Below are 23,381 nucleotides of genomic sequence, written 5' to 3'. Positions count from 1 at the left end.
GAAATACATAAGGCAATTTAGGTAATATTATAATTTTTACAGTAGCTGCTCTCCCCAACCACAAACGTTCCCCCTGTTCCATTTCCACTGGGGCACTTGTATCTCTTCCTCTAGAGGGGAGTACTTCAGAGTGATAATTCCTCCGTGTATCTCTGGGGATTTAGTGTCACTCCATTGACTTTGATTTTCACTTTGGTGTTCTTGTAGCGTACCATTGCCCAGCTTCAGAACTTTGGCCTTTGTCCAATACTTTTCTGATTGTCATAATAAAGGACCCGTATAGTCATTCGAAAGCCTTCAAATCATCCAAGAACACAGAACTGTCTCCTTGCCTTGCCTCTGAACATTTTCCACAATATAAAGACATTTCTTAGTTCTATATATATGTTGCCTGACCACGACAAATCATTACTGATCTAGGTCGATTTGAGATTTTAGTAAGTGGTTTAGCCTGTTTGCTAATATTCCCATAAGTAATTTTATGGCTAGGTTCAAGAGTAAACTCTAACGATATGAACTACAATGTTTGCGGACCTTCCCCCGCTTGGGATTATAAAAATGATAACCACTGTAATTGAGTTGAGGTGAGATCCTTAGGTGCTTATGGCATTGAAGAGATGGGCTATTATGGAGGTGAGTGGGGCACGAATGTTTTGTAAAAGACTACAGTATACCCATCTTGGCCCAGGGATTACCCATTTTTGAGCCTCTCTATGCAGCTTACTCAATCGCTGTGGTTTGTTCCAAGTCATCCACTGCCAATGGGTTAAGTTTGGGGATCGAGCAGTCTCTTAATGTGTCTTTATTGCTGTTAGACTTATTATACATACTGTAGTTGGTAAATGTCTCGTAATTGCTTTGCAATTCCCCCATCATCTTAAATTGCCTTTCTGGCTTTTCAGTGCAAGTCCTGTACTTTCTTGTACTTGTGCTCCCAGCTGGGCCATTAGTTGGCTGGTATATCGGCTGCTGTGTTGGATCTTTGTCTGGTGCGGCAGAAGATCCCCGTTAGATCATCTTTTAACAAAAGTGTTGATTAAGGTCATGCCGTTGTCATTTTCTTGGCGTTTCCATTGGCCATTTTCACATCCTGTTTTAGGCCTACATCGCGGAGAAGGTCGTCATTTAGTATCCGCATTCTATGCTTGGAAGTAGTATGACCTAGTTGTAAGTTTATAGAAATGTGTCTGCTATCAAAAATGAGATTTGTCCTATTTGGGCCATTAAAACAAATCTCTTTAAGCTTTCCTCAACCATCAGCTAGTCTAGCCTGGCATTTGAGTGGTGTGAGGCCAAGTAAATTTTCAGTTATCTCCTTGAAGATTATTATGGATAGCTAGATATTTTGCAGGTGCGTTTAGGCCTCGGGCCTTGAGTATTTTCACCATTGTGTTGCATCAGTGTCACTGACACTTTTTCTCTGTTCAGTAACCATAAACCTATTGTTATTTTTAGTGCTTGTGTTTGCTTCTAGTATACCTTGGTTTCCTGGACCTGTGGTGGATTTTTAGGAGGACTTTCCCTTCCTAACCCTTCCACCTGAACATGTCCTGAACTTTAACTTTTGAAAAGAAACCTTTCTTGCTCGCTCGATTCTAGTAAGTTGTGAATAGTTTGAGTCTTTGCACCCACCCGCATCAAAATATGTCTTGTCCATGGTAGTGGGGGAAGGAGCACAAGTTATTTAACATTTCATGATTACCATGGTTTCAGTGGGGTTTGGTGTTATATGGATGGTCTTCCTGTAGAAGCATATTCATTATCAGTCACATTGTACAACTGCGATGCTGTCAATCTAGTTGCATTTTGGGCATAGCGAGTTGCATCTGATTTGGTTTGATCAGTGTCTTCTGTTGATGTTTTGTCTTGTTACCTTTCATATTGACTCGCCTCCATTTTGTTGAGCTTTGTGGTCTGCTTTCTTTTCTGATTGGTCCAATGTGGTTTCTCATGTCAACAGTGGAAACACATGTTTTACTCTATAACCAGTTTTAAGTTCCTTCTGTATGTCAGTGTTGCTCCTGCCAAATCCTGGAAGAGGAATAGTTTTGACCTATAATAATTTTTTGCCCCTGTTTTGCCTTAGTCATAATTTCATTTTTAACTGAAAGTGAACGCTAATGAGAATGTCTGGCAGATGGTTCTCAGTCAGGGCACTGGGAGAGCTTGGAGAATGCAGTTGAGTCTGACTGCGTCATCTTTTGGTCATCTTCTAATTGAATGCAAAGGTTTGCAGACCCATTCTTGGATAGCCATTCAGTAGACCCCTAATTCTGATGTGGTTTTGGCACAACCTATGTTCAAGGTCTTCTTGCTTTAGCAGGAATTCTTCATGTTTCTCTTCAAAGGAGAGGATCCTGTTCACCAGGCAACAATGGTCTTCGCAGTGAACATCCAAAGTCATTTTGATGTAGTTGACCCTATGACCTAGTGTGCTGACATTGTACTTGAATTCCTGTAGACATGTTTTGATGTCTGATGTGATTGTTCCCACATACTCTTTTGTCTCCTGCTGGAAACATTGTAGGAATTCTTGTGAAGTGGTTTAGCCTTGTGATGGGGTTCTTTGTCTGGATGTTGCATGTGCTACTCCTGTTGAGATTCCCTGTAGTCCTCGGTAAGATATACAGACCTCCCCCTGCACCTCATTACCACCTCATCACTCCAGCAATTCGGGAAAGGACTCTAGACCTGGCTGTTTGAATGAACAGATAACCACAAAGCAGTTAGCAACTCCACTGCCTTGAGATCCTCACGGGTGATTTGTCGCACTTTACAAATCTTTGATTGATTAATTGTGGTCCTCTGTAAGATATAAACCACACACAAGCATAGTGCAAATGTAGTTTATGTGCTGCCCAGGACACAGCGTGTTCCCTCTCATCGTGCTGTATGTACCAAACTCTCCCAACATTTTCAAAACACTATTCTAAATTAGAACAGTAACCTTCTAAATACGGTGGTCCAGGGAGCACAACATACCACTGAAAAAATTCAAGGGATAATACAACACCTCTTCCCTTATATAAAAGCTATATAAATAAATAATTATGAAAGTAAATAAAAACAATACAATTAGCTATATACCCAACCCTAAGTCTCTGAAATAAAGTGTTTCTCACTAACATACTAGGACAGTAATATACAATGACCAAGTCAAGGATTATATGCACACAAAATCTTGATACTACTTGGGCTTCACAACTGCCCTACCTAATCTCCCCATACAATTACTACTCTCTGATTATATGGCGGCATCCAGCTCTGGTATCTCCCCATTAAGATTACGTGAAGAATGTATTTCAGTAAATGAGTCTTGATCCATCGAATCATAGTTGGGCATCATGGCACCATTGGCACATTTTCTGAGTTACATTTGGATAGCCTACTCATGTGCCATACTTTTTCACCACTCAAAAGAGTAGAATTACAGAATAATCTCTCCACTTTGAATGCTTTTGTATAATTATATTCAACCTTACTCACCTGTCCATCTCTTTTCAATCGAATCCATTCACCCACATTTAAGTTTACTTCTTTCGTGTCTCTTTTTTTTCAAACCAAACTTTATATGCCTCTTGTATGCAAGAAATGTTTCTTCTGACATTATCAGGTGAGCTTTCAACTTGTCTGGACTTTATCGAACACAAATGTTCTCTTCTCATCAATTCTGTGATTTGTTTTATTACATGGCGTAATTCTATAAGCGCTAATCACTTTCATAACATCTTTTCCCACATCAAGTTGTTATTTCTTGGTAATTGGATTACTCCTTTAATTACCCTATGGAGACGTTTAACAATACCATTCCCTTCAGGATAATAAATAGAAGTGGTTTTATGTTTAATACCATTTTCCTTCATGAAGTTTTGGAAACTTTCTGACAAAAACTGAGGTCCGTTGTCACTTAAAATTCATTGTGGTTACCCTTCCCGCAATGAAGTCTTATCTAAAAATTCGCTAATGGATTCACTATCTGACTTTTGTACCATTTCAGTCTGAGGCCACTTAGAAATGTTGCCTGTCTTCAGAATATTACTCTTAGTGTCCCTATTGTTTTCACATATTAGTCCCATTACATCAATACTGATTATATTCCATGGCATTTCTGGGTTACTTATTGGACACAAAGAAGGACGAAGTGTCCTCTGAATCTTATCAGTGTTATTGCCCTCAAAACAGTTTTGGATTTTCCTCTAAATCTCTTTTAACAGAGTCCACCAGTACAAACTTTCAATCCTACACTTAGGGCCTTCTTATGAGTACGGTGGTCCCAGGACCGCCATACCCCTGGTGGCAGTCTGACCACCTTAATCTAGGCGGTCCGACCACCCGATTACAAGTTTGGCAGTCAGACGCCACCAACCTGCAACAACACCGCCAGTATCACGGATCCCGCCGATGCAGCGGAGCCTAAGGCGGCTGCGGTTGGCTTTGGTGCTGATACAGGCACCACCTTTGGGATTACAACTTCCCTGTCCCACAGCCTTTTCATGGCAGGCACCCTTGAATAGGATGACGGAAAGGGAAGGAAGGGACCCCAAACAAAGCCCCTGGGTGATTTTGCCCCGGGGGTGGGGTTAGGGGTGTGGAGGGGAGGGTTGTGCAGTGTTTGCGGGTTCTCCCTACTACGGCATCGGCAGTCCGGCGGACAAACCACCAATGTCCTAATGCGTGATCCTTAATGAAAAGTATTTAGGATTTAAATCTTCAGTTTAGCTGGGGATATGATCTGTCCAGATTGCATCAATTTATCATTTTTTAGATTCAACTCATTACCAACTTCCCAGAGGCACATAGACTTTGCTCTAAATCCTTCTTTTCTTGCCACCCTTTGTTAACATTGATTAAAACGTTTGTAAACATTTATCCTTTGACATTTTTTCCTTCTACTCCTCAGTACTTATCCCATGTTCCTCTTCATCCAATAATCATGGTACTTGGAAATCATCCCACTTTTTTGTTCGCATTCCTTTCAACGGTAAGGGCGTGCGACTTTAAAAATCGGTCACCTGTTTTTAACTCCTGGGATATATTGTACTTGGTAATTATAATCAAGCAGTTTCCCTGACATGTGTGCAAGACATGAAGATTTATTCCATCAACTCACTGTGGTTAAGACATTTGTAAAGAGCTTATGGCTTGATCTCAACACAATGGGTATACCTCACAAAAATTGTCGAAAATGTTTCAACCCCCAAATACACACCTAGGTTTCCTCCTTCAATCACCGAGTACTTTTCTTCTGTTGTCAAAACTGCCACTGGACAAAACTCCTATTCCAGCAGGAACATTAATCACCAGAGTTGCTTTGACGTTTCTATTGGTGCCCGAAAACTGCTGGACACACAAGGAATTCTGCAGCACATACTTTAAAACCATGAGCTTATTTTTAACGCTAGGTGGTCGCACCACCCTAAAGCCGGCTCTGATTACATGCACATCCTATCCTGAGGAAAAGGTTGTATGATATGAACATTAATCCAGCCATTTTTGTGTCCCCCTGACTTTGCACAGCATTATCTGTAAAGGTTTTCCATATACCTGCCGACTTGTGCATTTTCTTGTACTCCATGCCCTTCTAAAGGAATGTATGAGGGAATTCCGCATGTATTTTTCACGCATGCCTTAGGAACTCAGTCATTTAAATGAATGCGTCCTTAGCATGCATTTGTTCTGCAGGCAAGTCATTTTAACAACTTGCCTTAGGGGGGCGCTGGATATTGGAATAGTTTAATTTACTATTGCAACTCCAATCTGCGCAACAATAAGGAAAGTGTTGGACTTTAATTCCAAAACCGCTCCACCATTACGCCCCTCTAAGGCAACGATTGCGTGCTAAATTCACGTTTCCCCTTGGAAAGTACCGAATGGTTTTTAGAATAGTGGACATGAGTGCTATTATTCAGGGCGCAAGGGTATGCTTTCCCCAATCTTTGGCCCCCCCTGGTGCCATTATTATAGTTAAGATTTAGCACTGACAATCCCCAGATAGCTGTAATATTAAGATGCGCTAATGGTTTAGTTAGTGTAACCACTATTTTCGTCTTATAGTTTATTTTGCAGAAGCATATAAGTGAATGATACTTTGCTCATCTTTGCAGTTGCAAGTATACTTCATATTCATGCAGAAAGCCAACATATATGTGTTTATTTGTGTTTATTCATATCTTTGAAAATCCCTTAAACCCGATTGTGTTAATGGTGAGACGTGTTGCTAAAACCTGTGGGAATCATCAAAATGTGATACAGTGAAACATTCCTTGTCTATCAAATAAAGAAACCGTTTGCTTTGAAACCAGATTTCTAGACATTACCATAAGATATATCAAATGTACTTATAACTACAGCTATATACTACACATATTAGAGTATATGATATCCTGGAACTCTCCTGATTTCAGCCACTTCTTTTATTTACCAGAGTTTACTTGACATTTTGATTGTTGCTTGAAAACTGATGGATATAAAAGGAGCTCTGCCGCGGGTGGTTTTAAACCCATAACAGTTTGCGACCCACAGTGCCCCCTAGCTCAGCAATCTGCGATTGGGGGCACATGAGACCCCTTGGGACCATACAACCTTCCTGTCGAGGGCGGAGACCGTGGGGGCTGGAAGAAAATAATGATACCAGGCCTGGGCAGTCAGTTGCAATTGGCAGCTACTAGTAATTGGCTCAGGTGGTAGTTGGTCCCGGGCTTTGCTGCGGTTCTCTGGACCGGACCGGACCGGACTGTCTGCTCCAACTCCAAGCATCATGAGCTCCAAGAGGAGAGGCCGAGGAAGTGAGGGAGGGGTGAGAAGGCAGAGAGTGTGGGAGCAGGACAGAAGAATTTACGCCAGGGCCATTATGGTAGCGATTTTATGCGCTAATATAGATTGACAGCCCTGTGAGCAAGCACACCACTAGAGGTGGACCGGGGTCATGTGGTGTTACATTTTTGAGTTGTTTTTTTTTAGTGCATGTGTGAACTGATGGCTAACGTCTGGGAGGCTGGAAAAGAAAGTGAGTGAATTTGCTTGCAGGCTGATTTTTTTAGTGGAGGCCCATTTTGCATCTGTGCAGCAAAACCGTCCCCCAGTACCAGAACCAGCCACCAGGAACAAAACTGGCCCGACCCTTCCAGCCTCCGCAAGAAACACCCAATGCCTGATTCAACCAGTCCAGCCTTGAGTGCAACTGAAGTTTATTTCCATCCTAGGACACAGCGTGTTCCTTCTCCATCGTCTCAACATTCTTAAAATACTATTCGAAATTACAAGAGAACATTACCCCTCTAAATACGGTGATCCAGGGAGCGCAACATACCACTGAACAAATTCAAAGCATAAACACCATCCTATTTTGATTGTTTGGTGAGCTGCCTCTTTTTTACTGACTGGCCACTCTTGAATCTAGAGTTCACCATTTCCTTCGATCCCACCGACCACTGTTGTCAAAAAGGGTTTGCTCTTAGACCGGTTGCGGGTTGGGACTGCTCAAGCTTATGTGTGGGAGAACCCCCGTAGATTCAGGTGTGTTAAGAAAATTGATTAAGGAAGTCCATCACTGTTTCCAGTAAGAAATGCTTTTCTGCACTGGACCCGTGGCACTTTCTTGCCAGTTTGTTGAGAATCTTCAAAAAGTTTCCATTTCTACCCTCAGTTTACTCTGGCTGGCTGGGGCCATTCCTTGTTTCTGTTTTCCGAGGTTGCTTTGTGGACACTGAGCACCCTCCTGTTTTGTGCCCTCCTAAGTGCATTCTCTGTGACCACACTTCCATTCTATGGGGATGACTTCTTTCTCCCACTGTAGTTCAGTGGGTGTCAGATATTTCATAAATTGATGACTTTTTCCTTACATTGTTTTACTGGTGGTATCCAGGGAGTCAATAAGCACGTCCTGTTGTTTTCTTGCTGCTTTTGTGGGAGGGGGGATCACCTGGGTCTATGCTCCTTTTATTTCTTTAGCTCGATTGCTGTATTCGTTCTTCTATCACTCTTTGGGAACTTCTGCCAGGTATCTTCTTCTCCTGTTGGATCAAATATTCGATTTTTCACTGAGTTGCAGACATTCGGCCACTGTCTTTGGAGCCTCATACTTCGAGTAAGGCTTTTATGTACTCTATGATGTATCATTTAATATCCTGCAAATATTGTTGCAAGTTTTGTTAAGCAAAATTAAATATCCACCCTAATGTTAGAAGAGCATTAATGAACATTAGGAGGAAAGCCTTTGTCCCATTCTCAAATGCAACCAAAACATTATGATTAATGTAGTGGATGTATATTTTGCTGGGACAGCTCAAAGGTCTCTTTAAAGTGCTTAATGGAAGGAAAGCACAGATGGTAGACCGGGAAATCGACAGCAAAGCAGGTCTAAAAAAAGGATGTTAAAGGAGGCTTCAGCATTTCTTGAATTTGAGAAAGTTGTCTTAGGAACAGAGGAGAGAAGGAAGCAAATTCTTGAGGGAGAATGGCATGATTTGCTGCCAAAGTGCTTTTAACATGTTGGGTATGACTAGGTGATTTTTCACAACGAGCCATAACCATCCAGTTTATTACTCAGACATCACCACCAGGTTTATTAGGTAGAAAGGGTCCTATTCGTTCAGAAACATGTGCACCCAGCAGAGGGTCTTAAACTCTGTCTTTGTTAAATTGGCGTGCAGTGATCAATCTGTAGTGCTGGACTGAGGTGGTCAGTATGCCTCACTTCAAGGATGAGGCAAGATGCATAATTCAGGATTCATTGAAATTTGGACAATATTGATAGAGTAGACTACCATTACATGGCCAATGCAGTGCTTTGAGACAGGAGCAACAATGCAATATTGTCGCACCTTGCACACGTCTTGAGAAAGATAGCTGTGTCAATCATGTGAAAAATTAATCAACCACTTGGAGAACCGGTCATGTTGTAATTTCCACTTGGAGAAATAATCATGTTGTAATATCCACTAGGAGAAATAATCATGTTGTAATGTGTTTGCTGAGGCATTGAATCTGATAAAAGTTTCGTGGGGTCAAGCCAGTGAATATTTATAAGGGAAAGCAACTGTGAGGTTCTGGGCAGCGACAAAGGTCTAAGAGCCACCAGCAGGCGAAAGTGTTTTGTACAGCAAGTAAATACTGTAAAACTTAATGGTTCTTAAATCTGTCACGAAACTAGTTACACAATATCGATAACCCCTGTATCCTTCTTTTGTACTACACAGAATCATGGTATTAACTATGCCTCTCTGATGTAACGGCATTGTCTCTTATCCGCCACCCACTAGTACCTAATAAAGTTTTTTGTTTGTAATGCCATGACTGGCTGAGAAATAAAATTAAAAAATGAAGAACATGGAAATAATTGACTCTTGAATGAACTTGATATTCATGTTATGATCAAGCACGGGATAGGCTTCTAGGACGAAGTGTAGTATTTGTAAAGCAATGAACAGTTGCTTAGGACTATAGTGTGGTTCACACCAGGCATCTCCAACCTTTATTGTAATATGAGCTACTGATGTTCAGTGAAAATCATTTTGAGCTACAAATATTATTAGTGTTGTAATAGGGATTCAATTTGGCAAGATTACATTATGGGACACAATGTGCAGGATAACCTGCAGGGTCACCTCAGTGCATCAGACACGTTTGCCAGCAGTAATGTAAAAAATGTTTTGTCAATGTGGAATGCCTCTACATGGGTAATACATAACAGCCAGAGCTGTAATGCCTGTCACCAATAATATCAGTAATAATTATCCCCAGTGCCACATTATTTATCACTCACTCAAATTTCAGCTTTAAATATTTTATTGAAATTGAAAGATCAGGTTATGAGTTCGGAAAATACACACATTTTTATCAGGAATGCACATAAAAAAATTGGTATACATCTATTAATTCAACCAAGCAAAAGCTGCTAATTCGAAGCTACTTCCAGGTGAGTTACCAGTACACAAGCTGCTCGTTGGAGAAGCCTGGCTTACGCTTAGCGTTACATGTTAAGCGCGCATCAATGTTGAGTCATAGCTGTTTTAAAAAAAAATAGATTTTAGGGTAAAAACCAAGTAAAAAATATTTTAGTGAGCAAAAACTGCCAAGCTTGAGTTTGTTTACTGTTTCTGAGCTGACGACTTAGCCTTATATTAACAGCATCCATTTACTCGTTTTACAGTATTGTTTTCCACTTCTAAGTCTCGCAGTCAGCTTGCAAGATTTAGAATGGTCAGCACAGCAGTCCTGCATAAATTAACAGAGAGGGGCGATGCCTCATCTCTTAGTGTTTAATTTGTTTTGTTCATGTTCGCAGATAAATGTGCGGGGGGGGGGACAGCTTTTTTTTTTAATTAAGCGTAACTCATTTGTTATTTTTAATCTCTGCTTCGGTGTTCTGTTTTTCAAAGAACGGCTTTAAATGCAACGGGAAATGAATATTATTTTGGATCTGCCTCATCTTTCCTCAAAATGCACAATGAAAATAGATTGTTCAAAAGGGAGAAAGGTGAAAATCCTACGAAGTAATTCTAGGTCACAGTCTTAACCGGTTTTCTAAGAGATTTGGTCTAAAAGTCCAAATGCTGCGGGCTTTCATAGGTTTTGTTGGACTAACTGAAAATATGATGACAGATGGTTCATTGCATAAGCTGCTCACGTGCTGTATTCTCAAAACAATTTCGATAAAACATGTGTTTAGTGCCATGCCTCTTACTAAAATGACTCCAGCTTTCTGACAAATACACGGAAGCAAATCCCACCGAATTTGTAGGCTTGCAGAATGTTAAATGTTAAATGTACAGGAATTTATATAGCGCAAATCACCGAGCGGTTTCTAAGCGCTTGCTTAGGGAACCCGTCCTGGTATTCCCCTGTGAGATAACCCCAGCAGGGTATCCGCAAGGTGAAAGCCAGGCATCCCGCCGCGAGGGGCCGTTGTGGAGATTAAGCAAGCTATTGCCCAGAGTCGCAGAGTGTGAACCCGTGAATCGAGTAGGCACCGGAGCGAGAATTGTCGAGTCCATGGACATTTTAGGACTCAAGACCCCACCGAGCCGGGAATTGAACCCTGGTCCCGGGCTGACCTCTGCTTCCAGGTCTGCCTCCTCTAACCAGTGAGCCACACTTCTCCACAGAAGTGTCCTGTGCCTTTAAAAATACAAGCCTCGATGAATCAGTTGAACTTTTCAACCAAATTCTATTCAGGCAATTTCCAAGAGTAATGAATTTCTCACTGGTAAACACGTCAACAATATACGGTGGCGTGTTAGAGGGTCATGTAAGTGTTGTAGGATTTGATTTACATCTGGCTGCCTAAGACTCCAGGAGTCACAGTCACACGTCACATCTAACAAAAAATAAAAAGGATATGTATCACTTTGCGGGGTCTTGGTTGAAACATTACCACCATGAAATGTGGATCTGTGTTAGACATTCCGTTTCCTAGAGTGAGATGCTTGTATGTCGCAATATCTGTGAAAAAACGTCTTTCAAGGAATACCAAGTGTGGGAAAACAATGTTGCCTACACCATGTTCGGATTGTTAATAACTAGCAAGTGTATCAAGTTTGGATGATTTAAGGTCGAAATTGCTAATAAATTATGCAGACTTCATATTTGCCTAGAAGAACTTGGTGTGACTCTTTGTATATAACTGTATTTCTAGATTTCTGCCGGAGCAGGATCCTGTTCATAGGATACCAAACAAGGATTACAGATCACTGTAGTTGTAGAGATTAAGGAAATTATCTTTTCACCTTCTTGCAAATATTTAGTGAATTTCAATATACCTCCATGCTTTTTCCATGCAATATGAAGCATATATGTCTTGCAACTACTTCAGTAATGGCCGAGCAGTCCTTTTTCAGGAAATAGCTACAAGGAGCAGGCACATGTTGGTAGAAGTATTTTTACCATGCTGAGGTCCATCTATGCCACAGAAATAAAGATGCTATTCTCATTTCCCTATTAAAACATTAGCTGACAGATCGCACTTGGGTGCAGAGTTGGGTTTTGTTCAAGGTATAGGTCACACCACAGGAGTTCAGAACTCCTGGTTCTTATTGCAGTCTACATATTTTCCAGCCATGCCCAGGGTCTCTGGATTTGACATCCAGATCTTCCTAGTGAAAGGTAGTATTCCTGAATATCATCTGCTTCTATATGAATTATAAGGATTCTAAGAATCTTGCCAATAATATGATGCAAATTTAAGCCCGGAAGACCCTGGCTCCCACTAAATTGGCAGATTATTATCCAAGAAGTTATACATAATGTAAAAGAATGTGTGTGTGGTCATATTTCTGGATACCTTGTCAAGGTTTTCCAGCAGTACCACATACTAAATTGAATACTGTTGACCCCTCCACCAAGCCGTCTCACCATCTGCAATGGAAGATTCCTTCATCTTCAAGGTTCTGCACTTTGTAACTACCAGGTGGTCCGTTTTGAGACCCTGAACATTTGGATTGTCTGAATTACACTTCTGTCCCTCTTATCATCCACTTTTGTGTTATTTGTGCACTGCTCCTTCTACCCTCCCTTTCTCCCCGGTCACCTCACTTAAACTGTCATCTAATATGAGACAACAATTCTACATTAACATTGTGTTTCTTTCCCTGACTGTTATGAAGTTACAGACCACTCTTTTTACAGTGGACAGTATTAAATATTGTTTACAGACAGTAGCCGGCCACCCCAAAGATGTGTAATTTTTCAAGCTAGGGGCATTATTGGCTTTGTGTCAACTGCTATACATGTGGAAGAGGTGACAGTCTCAACTGTAGGTAGGTCAGACCACTGCAATGAAGCCCACACACATTGTTTCTTCTCTTGCTCCGTGAAGCCATTCAGGTGCAAGAACACTGTAACAGAAGGGTCAAATTAAGAACATAATAAAGGTTGATGCATTGAGAGAGCATGTGCTCCAGGAAGCCCCAACTCACCTAACCTGAACTTTGTAACAGACGATATCTTGGGTAGCCATCCTCCGTTCTCAAGTGAGCTCTCAGATGTTATTTCCATAGGTTGGACTCTAAGGAGTTGCAAGCTTCCATGCATGCAAGGAGAGCAATGGCACAGGCCAACACAGTTAAAATAGGGCCTTAAATCTCGTTTTCAACCAAGTTAATTTTGGCAGCACTTTCTGCAAACTCTGTATTCAGCAACGAAAGCAGGTTCCACGCAGGTTCATCTTCAAAAGGTTCATTGATGTGGATGGCAGCTCCAGCTTCTGTGTACAGATTGAGGCAGTTGTGCCTCAGGATAAAATTATGTCTGTTCAGACAAGGAGCATAGGGAATAAGTTAAGTCATTTGGTTTCAGTTGAAATAGCTAACATATGGCAGCTCATGTCCAGTAAAGCTCCATACTATGTGGCCCATTGTCGTTCCCTAGCTTTTCATAGGTGAATCCACACGTTTGCAGCCCATTGACAACAAATGTAATTATTATTCGCTATCATTATGGGACATTCGGCCCTCATAACGTATTCTCCCAGGTTGTTGTGAAATCCTGTAACTTTGAAGAAAAGACTGTTACCAGACCCTAGACTCTTAATTTTGGGCATGTACTTCCCCCGAGGTAATAGACAACCCCCCCCCACCCTCACATGCACGGATACTGCAGAAGACAGTCAAATTTTGGCCCTTATCACACATAAGTTCAGCTTTTTGGTACTTTTTCTAGATTCACGTAATGAAGGTCTATTTTAAGGACTTAATTGAGTTATAACATTCTCAGGTAACAGCTTCAGCAACCGATTCAGCCAACTTTGATATCAAAACTATACATTCTCTGGCCCTAATTTTACCCTCCTCATCATTCCATCACTCCACTATCAGTTGATCCCGTTGAGGATAATGGGCAGCCTGCCATGTTTTTATGTTCTTATAGTTTAAGTGATGATCTTGATCATAGTTTCCTTTCTTTTTGACTTCTGAACCCCAATTGCTGGAATCCAGGGACCCCTGACTGAACCATTATTGGAATTCAAGGACCTTCCTGCCTAAATATTTTCGATAATTTTTACCTCAAAGCAATACACATCAATACAGAAACAACTAAACATCAAACAAAAACACAAATATTGAAATGTATTTCATTCACAATAAATATAGACAAATGTCAAATTAAACACAAGATCGGAACTTTTCAAAATTCCTTTTTTAATTCTTGAGATCTACACTAGCATACCGCTATCTTTTTAGCACCTACATGCTGTTTGTTTTGTCACATCAATTGAGGCCACCCATCATCTAGGCTCTATTCTATGTGCTGTATTTGTGCTGCTCCAATGAATCAATCGTAGGATACCAACTTCATTTTTAGCCTCTGATTTGAAATTCCTTCACATTTGCAGAACATTCTAAAATTTCCTATTTTCAATGTTGCTTCTTTATTTATATACACCTTATTAACATTAACATTAATAGTTGTCTCAACAGTAGCGGACCCCATAAGAAGGCATCTCGGACTCCCAGGGGTCCACAGACCACAGGTTAAGAACCACTGATCTTGATAGGTCTTTGAAGTCTGGACCTCATCCCAGATAGACTGTTTTGCTTTTGAAATGATGTGTGTCTTACTCTTAATACGTTTTTTTGCATGTTTTCATTATGTAAAACAATAAAATTATTTGAAATGGAAAAACGTTGTCTCCTGTAGTGTAATTCACCTTCACAGAAGTTTTTTATATTTCTGATGGATACATCTGCCTGTGGATTCCTCACCGGGTGAATTTCTCCTGCGCCAGCATTCCGAAGAATTTTTTTCCCTAGCTCTCTATGCCGATGGGGACGTCACAAGGCCATGGCTCCACTTGCTACTCCGCATGACGTCACCGTAGCCTTAAGAGAGCCGTGTCGGCGTGATGACGTAAGTTCCCTTTTTTCCGCGCCCTCGACGGGTAACGGTTTTCTGGCTCTCTCCATATGCTTGAGATACTTTGTTGTTTATTCTATCCTTAAACTGTTGCTGCTAGGATATCGCCTTCGAGGAAGTCTGGTTTCAAGCGCCGGTTTCAAGCCCCGCAGAGAGTGTGGGGGGTCACATGTCCATCACTGTCACCCATGAAGACTACTTATGGTGTTTGTCGTCTGATCACGATGTGGAGGACTGTTCCTGCTGCAGGAAGATGAACCCTAAGGCTCTTAAAGAACGGGAAGCTAAGCTCTTTATGGCTAAGGCGAAGAAAGAAGTAAGAGGCAGAATAAGAGCTTTAGTCGAAGTCATTGGCTTCGCGTTTGTTGGGGTTTGCCGGATACGGAAGGGTTACCACTCCAGGTTGTTTCTTCTCCTGCTTCTCTTGTGCACAAGGTCGATCCTGTGGCTCCGGTGGATCCAGCTGTTCCGACGCCGGATGCTCCACGTTTGGATTCCATTTCTGCAATTTCCTACTCCAGGATCAGATCCTTTGCATTTTTTTAATGCTATGTACGCAGTATTTTCTAAGGCAGCCTTCCCCTCCGGAGCACCTTCGGGTCCCGTTGTTCCGCTGGCCTACAACTTGGATGTGCCTCTGCACTATGCCCAGGCACCCTTTGTGCCGTTCATGCCGACGGCGGCGTCATGGCAGTTTCCGGCTCCGAGGGTTTCAACGCCGTTCATGGAGTCCCCAGCGCCGTCTGGTGGACCTTCCTCACCTGGTGCCCTCTCAGTGCAACCTGTTAATAGGGGCGGTACTGGAAACGACTGTGTGTCGAGCTTTTCCTCCTCTTCAATGAATTCTCGACATTCAGGAGATGATTCCTTTGTTTCACAATGGAGCGGTTGAAGGTCCTTCACCTGCTCGGTCTGTTCTCTTCCTGCATACCGTTGGTCAGTCATGCGCTCTGGCACATGAGGGCATTCCAGTGGTGCCTCTGCAGGCAGTGGTCTCAACACAATGGAGATCTCCGGGTGTCAGTCAGTATAACCAAAGAAGCTGCAGCGGGGCTGACTTGGTGGACTGTGCAGGGCAACCTGACTCAAGGGAAGCCCTTTCAGTCTCCTCTTCCAGTAGCCACAGTGATCACGGATGCCTCCACTGTGGGGTGGGGTGCTCATCTGAAGGATCTGTAGGTCAAAGGTCTTTGGTCTCCAGAGGAATGGTTGCTTCACATCAACGTTCTAGAATTGTGGGCTATACGTTTAGCACTAAAGGCTTTCCTTCCTTCCCTTCGTGGTCAGTCGGTTCAGGTCCTGACATACAACACTACCGCGATGTGGTACATCAACAAACCGGGAGGTTTAGGGTTGTATCGTCTGTCGAAAAGCTCTACGGAACAGAACCATCAGATTTGTGTGTTTGCAAATCATCTAGCCGGTGTGCGAAATGTTCGTACGGACAGTCTCAGTCGGCTTTACTCGGCCGATCACAAGTGGAGGCTTCATCCGGAGGTGGCTCATTACATCTTTCAGATGTAGGGGACTCCTTGGTTGGACCTGTTTGACACTCATGAGAACGCGCACTGCCCGTTGTTTTGCAGTCTTCAGTATCTGGTGCAGGGAGCGTTGGGGGATGGGTTTCAGTTGAATTGGAGCTCGCAACTCCTTTACGCGTTTCCTCCCATAACCTTGATTCCTTGGGTTCTGAGGAAGGTTCCCAAAGACCAGGCCCAAGTTATATTGATCGCCCCAGATTGGCCAAGAAGGGTGTGGTACACAGATCTACTTCACCTCTCATCGCACCCACTGCTCTGTCTCTCTCTCTCAGGCCAGACCTCACCTCCTCTCGCAGGGGCAGGTTCTACACCCCCACAGAGCCTACACCTTCATGCCTGGAGTTTGAACGGGGCAACCAGAGTTCCTTCTCTCTCCCACCGGACGTAATGGATGTTATCTTATTGTCCAGGTGACACTCCACTAAGTCTATTTACTCTTATAGGTCAAGATTTGATCAATGGTGTGGAGAGAGATCCATTGATCCTTTAAAGGCCCACTTGCCAAATGTTCTTCAGTTTTCACTTTTCTTGGCTCAGCAGGGATGTGCTGTGGCCACTGTTGAGGGATATTTGTCGGCTCTCTCGGCCTTTCTTTGTTTGCCGGATCAGCCGTCTTTATTTAAATCTCCCATTGTTTTGAGGTGTATTAAAGGCCTCACTAATAGGTTTCCACCTACACCTTTTGTTATGCCACAATGGGATTTGAATCTTGTTTTAACTTTCTTGATGGGTTCCCCGTTTGAACCCTAACATAGTTGTCCTTTGAGGCTTTTGTCTTTTTTAGATGGTCTTTCTTGTGGCTATTACCTCAGCAAGGAGGGTGAGTGACCTTCAGGCTCTTAGTTCAAAACCACCATGCATGCTGAAAGGATGGTCCTTAGGACCAGGGTTGCTTTTCTGCCTAAGGTGGTTACTCCCTTCCATCTAGGGCAGTCCATAACTCTTCCTGTGTTCTGTCCTCCCCCTCACCCTTCCAAGGAGGGGGAGAGATTTCACCACCTGGATCCTAAAAGAGCAGTGAGCTTTTATTTGGACAGGACTAAGGACTTGCAAGTGGACGATCAGCTCTGTGTGGGCTACTTTGGATGCATGAAGGGCAAGGCTGTGCACAAGCGCACTCTATCCTGGTGGATTATCTTGTGCATCAAGATCTGCTGCGCTCTGGCTGGTAAGGAGCCTCCTGAAGGTATCAGGGCTCATTCTACCAGAGCCAAGTCGTCATCTTCTGCTTTGGCCAGAGGTGTACCTGTGGACATTTGTAAGGCAGCGACTTGGGCCTCCCTCCACACTTTGGCAAAACATTATTGCTTGGATTCTGAAATGAGGAGGGAGGGCCACTTTGCACGTTCTGTCCTACAGGACTTTTTGGTATAGAAGGGTGAAAACCCTCCTCCGGGAGTGGGACGCTGTGTGAATCTATTCATAAGGCATGGAATCCACAGGCAGATGTATCCATCGGGAGAACAACTTACTTACCTTCGGTAACACTTTTTCTGGTGGATACAGTATCTGCCTGTGGATTCCTCACTGACCCACCCTCCTCCCCGATGTCCACCCTTATATACCTTAAAGGTGTTTTTGTTTAACATGATTGTTTAATATTTGATGTATCATGTTGCATTGTGTGGTTTATAGGAAAAGCTGTTGCTCTTTGGCTTTCCTTTTAAATTTACACTACGTGTGGTTGTTGAAATTCGTGTACTGTGTATACTTTGAATATGTTGTCGGTTCACCCTTTTGCCTCGGAGGCACGGAAAAAATGGGTGGAGCTGACATCATCACGCCGACGACACTCTCTTATGGCTCCGGTGATGTCATGCGGAGTCGTAAGCGGAGCTGTGACATTGTGACGTCCTCGTCGGTGTAGAGAGCTAGGGAAAAAATTCTGCGGAATGCTGGCGCAGGGGATATTCATAAGGTGAGGAATCCACAGGCAGATACTATATCCGCCAGAAAAAGCGTTACTAAAGGTAAGTAAATTGTTCGCTTGACCCAGATAGTAATTTATACGAGTAAGATTCACTTTACAAGGGAACTGCTGGGGGTAATGAGCATTATAGGTATTTATATATTGTGACTATTTTGAAGAAGCACGCTTAATTTCCAAACTGTAGGACTTTGCAATAATGATAATTTCATAGCACTTCTCTTTTTAATGCCAACATTTGTTATCCCTCTTTTAAAGTTCATGTGGAAAATGAAGAACAGTATACCCAGGCACTGGAGAAATTTGGCAGTAATTGTGTCTGCAGAGACGATCCGGATCTAGGAACAGCTTTCTTAAAATTTTCTGTGTTCACAAAGGAGCTGACAGCACTTTTCAAAAATTTGGTGAGAACTAAAATATATTTATTTGGCAAAGGGATAATTACTTCTGTAAAATTAGGATTCATGTTCCCGATCACCATAGTGTTTACATATGTGCAAGCTAATTTGTAGAATGATGATTGGAAACCATTATACTTAATGGATAGGATTAAGAAGTAGTTTTCAGTCTACATGATGTCATTTTTCATGCTCTTCTCATGTCCTTGCATTCCGTTCAGTCGATTATTGCAATGTTGTGGGTTCACACCAGAATATTATTTTTGCTTGCTCTACAATAACCGTAGCAAAACATTTTGGGATTCATCTATTTTGATTAGGAACCAATCAAGTCATGTTGGTACAAATCACCATAATAAACATATCTGCCTAAAAAATGAAACCCAAAAAGCATGAATACGAAATGGGCATGCTTCGATTTGAATCCAAAAGATGAGCAACTACGGAAAAGGAATGCAGAGCTGACACAATAAAAGAAAGGGATAACATAGGAGCAGAATTAAATCTGCAAAAACCACTGCCTGCTTTAGGAAACTTTCACAGAAACCATCAAAGCAGTGCAGATATGCACTGAATTTAGGGTATAAAAAAGCCCACTTGAGGCAACACTTATTACTTACCCGGCCACTCAGTTTTCAGTCACACTGGGTAGCCCCCAGATACTGCTAACCCGTTCTGTATCAGACCTTGTTTACTAAAGAAGATCTTTCTTCATAGCTAGAGTCTGCATGCACAAATCCGGGTACAGCAATAGCCTTTTGGTCCCCCGCAGCAGCTTTTTCTTAGACCCCTGACCGTGGGGATCTTTCTTGTTGTTCCAGGAATTCGACCACAGGCATCAAAGTAGCACAAGAACTGGGTTTGAATCTGGTTTTGTTAAGTGAGAGCCTGTAGGCCTGTGTCACTGTATCACATTTCTCAACTTGTTGTATGCCCAGAAGGTTGGCAAACATACTATGGAGACCATCCTCAAAGGTCTACGAAGATATCTCTGCTGGAACTTCAGAGCTTGTATGTGGTACCCCTTTTTCGGGTTGTTCAGCATCCTCCTGTCAGTGCTTCATCTTCTGAAAACTAAGTGTGAGATCCAAGAAGAAGTGGAAAGTTGGAGTCATCCCTGTTCGACATTAAACACTTGAAAAAGTCGAGGCATTGGACGTTGAGGCATACCATGACATCAAGGCACACAGACTTATATTTCGATTGGAAAAACCTGCAGGGTTGCTCAGAAGGATAATGGGGAGGAGATTACTGGCTGCGTCTGACTCGGAGTACGCTAGAGCATAATCTCCACCCAGGCCTCTGCTTCCACTGGTTGTTCTGTTATCCAACTTTCATGTCATCATCCAGCGATGACAACTCTTTCACCACCAGCACATTTGTATTCTCGTCAGCAAGTAGCTCCTCCAGTGCCACCTCGAAAACCATTTAGGACTTAGCCAGCCAGGTCAGCTTTGGCGCTTGTTGCTATCCACCCAGGATATCTCCATGACCTATGTATCTTCATAAACAATCAGAAGTTCAAGTCAGGGTCTCAGAGCCATTATTGTAACTCCAGTTGATCTATCCATACCTCATCTTCAAGTTGCTCATCTAGACCTAGGTGTCGATCTAGACCTCAATCACCTTCCTTCATGACTGCCTCTTCTTCTAGAGGAGTGCTTCCCAAACTATTTAGAACCACAACCCACTATTTAGTATGAAAAACGTTTGTAACCCACCTAGCTTTAAAGACCGTGACGTGAGCAATTTTGTATGTAACTAAAGCATTGTGTGGTAGCGCATTATCATTTACAGACAGCACATCTTTCATTGAAATGGTCAGAAAATTTGCACGGACATACAGTTTTACTGATAAAACCATATTGCACACAAATGATAATGTGTGGTAATCCGGTTTCAGTGAATATTGTTTATGCATCACCTAGTAAATTGTCTTGAATTGTTATGATTGTATTAAAATCGTTGTTTCCATCACACTTCCGAAGTACAAAAAAAATGTCCTTCATTTTTGGTTGCCTAACTGCTGAATGTGTACAGTTCATGTTTTCTTAAAATTTGTATTATTTTCTTTTTACAGAGTTTTATATATACATGAGGACACATTAATTTTTTGTTAGGCAAGGGAAGATTAAGTGATTTGCATAGAATTACAGGATGTTCAGCGTCATTGCCGAGACTCGAACCCAGTTCCCCAGATTTGAGGTCCACCGCCCTAGCCGTTAGGCCAACTCCTCTCCCCTCTTCATGTGGTAGAGACTTCTAGCTGCAGATTCTTTACATTAGAATTATCCCAGAGTCAGACTGGATTTGGAAAATGTTTGTGAGCAGTACCTCTGCGCACCAGTAGGAATCATCAGTTAGCCCTGCTTGGTGTCTTTCGCACAGGAAGTGGCGTGTACAGTGCCTATATGGGCTCCACCCCAGCGAGCTGACTTCCGTTCTTTTCAGTCAGTGCAGATCTGAAGAGAGCTATCCCTTAGTCATTTTTTGACGAAACTTTTTTTGTCTTTTGTCGAAGTGTTTTTTGAGATCTTCTGCTGGTGTGGCAGGGATGTCACACCAGAAGACCTGTTTCAAGCCCTGCGGCGCCTGCCACCAACTGATGTCAGTGACCATTCTGCATCTTAGATACCTTTGGTGCCTCAGTCATGATCCGAAGACCTTCTCCGATTGCCATGCCATGAACCCGAAGGCCTTGAAGGGGTGTTACCTCAAGCTCCTAGTCACTCGACTTGCAACACCACGTCAATTTCAATCCTAGTAGAGAGGAAAGGAAGGTCCTGGGAGCGATCATGGTGCCCGAAACCTTTGCTGCTCTCGAGTTCGTTGGGCCACTCTGGTAAGTCCCATTGTAAGAAGTGCAAGAAGTCAAAGAGGTCTGTATCACCTCCAGAGTATGGTGGACCTCTTGCATTTGCTGGGGTTTACTATCAACCTGCCGAAGTCACACTGGACTCCTTCTGAGACGCTCCCTTTCTTCTGAGCTGTTGTAGACACGGTGCAGTTTCGGGTCTGTTCTCCCAAACTGCGAATCCAGGATAATCAGGCTATGATATTGATGTTTCGGCCTCTATCCTGGATATCTGGGAGACTGAATCTGAGGCTTCTAGACCTCATGGCCTCCTGCTGGTGACACCTACCTGCTGACATATGCGGCTCTGCAGTGGGACCTGAAGTTCCAGTGGGCGCACCATCAGGAAAAATCTGGAAAATCTCTCCCACTTGGTCAAGATATTGAAGGGAAGTGCAAGAGATCTGCAGCGATGGATTACGTTTCGCAGTTAGGTCAGCAGCAGACCCCTCTTTCTTCCTAATCCAGATTTGACAGTGGTAACTGATGCGTCACTCCCGGGATGAGATGGCCATCCGGGAGAGGTGGAGAGCAGAGGTCTCTGGCGGAATCCAGACTCCATATCAAACTATTTGATCTCTGGTAGATCCGGCTGGCATTAAAAGCCTTTCTACCCTCCATCAAGGGAAGGCTAGACACGGACAACCCCACCGCCATGTGGTACTGCAACTAGTAAGGCAGGGTGGGGTTGTGGACCCTTTGTCAAGAGGCCCTGCATCCCTCGACTTTGCTGGAACATCAGGGCATTTCCCTGGTGGTTCAACACCTGGTGGGTTCTCTGAACGCCCAGGCGGACAAACTCATCCAATGATACACAAATGGCGTCTACGTCCGGAAATGGCACAGGTCTTTTTCAGCAGTGGGGAGAGCTTTGGTTTGATCTATTCGCCACCACTGAGACCCCGTAATGCCAGCAGATCTGCACGCGGGAGTTTCCAAGGCAGCTTTCGCTTGGACAAGTGTTGAGCTCAGGCCTCCTGTATGCCTTTCCACCCATACCAGTCTTGGACAGAGTTCTTAAGAAGATCAGGAATGACCAGACTCACGTCATTCTGGTGGTTTCGGACTGGCTCAGAGAATTTGGTATCCCGAGCTGTGGAACATAGCCATCGGTCCTCTGGTCAGGCTTCCCCTTCGGTACAATCACCTCTCATTTCAGAATAATCAATAGTAATGTAATGTGACACATGACAATCATGATTGTATAATGATAAAATAGAACACAAAAATGAGTAATATAGCTACTAAAGCATGATACTCTATCCCAGTGGATCAGCCATTTATAGTGCATTAGATCTATACATCTGAATAACAGGAATTGTAGTTGTCATGTAGAAGGTGTGCGAAAGCATCACTTTGGGTACTATGCCTTTATTGTTGTGGAAATATGTGATCACTTATCAGTATCATAATAGCATCAGATACGATCTACAATGCAATACATTAAACGTATGATAGCATTAAGATATCAAATGAATGAAATTACTCTGTGACCAGAGTCTTTAAAATAATAATGTGCAGCAAAAAAGTAACAACCCGAAAATGATATGTATTATTTTGCCCAGTTTGAAATTATTATTCTGTGACAATTTAAACAGAACAGAATTGTGAAACGTTTTAAAGTTTTAATTTGTTTACAAAACTACATTCCAATTCACTTTCTTCTATGTTTATGCACCGTGCGTCCTGTGTGAGACGCTTAAAATACTCGAGTAACAAACTATGGTCATGGGACCAAGACCCCGTGTGAGGTCGAGATGCGTCTTTTCCCCTCTGCCTGAATAAACACTTTCGTGAAAAACCAAACTTGC

General features: G+C 42.7%; 1 protein-coding gene across 4 annotated transcripts in view; it reads left to right on the top strand.

The window, feature by feature from the left end:
• ASAP2 (ArfGAP with SH3 domain, ankyrin repeat and PH domain 2) overlaps positions 1-23,381 on the top strand; it is a 1,060,322-nt gene that overhangs the window by 275,082 nt on the left and 761,859 nt on the right. For all 4 annotated transcript variants that reach the window (XM_078647831.1, XM_078647829.1, XM_078647830.1 and 1 more), the window contains exon 3: positions 18,577-18,722. In XM_078647831.1, coding sequence (XP_078503957.1) covers positions 18,577-18,722 — 146 coding nt within the window. The remainder of the gene's footprint in view (positions 1-18,576; positions 18,723-23,381) is intronic.

The sequence above is a fragment of the Lissotriton helveticus genome, chromosome 6 (assembly GCF_964261635.1).
Source record: "Lissotriton helveticus chromosome 6, aLisHel1.1, whole genome shotgun sequence".
Classification (NCBI taxonomy): Eukaryota; Metazoa; Chordata; class Amphibia; order Caudata; family Salamandridae; genus Lissotriton; species Lissotriton helveticus.
Note: the sequence above shows the minus strand (reverse complement) of the source record. Positions and strands in the feature narration are given on the sequence as shown.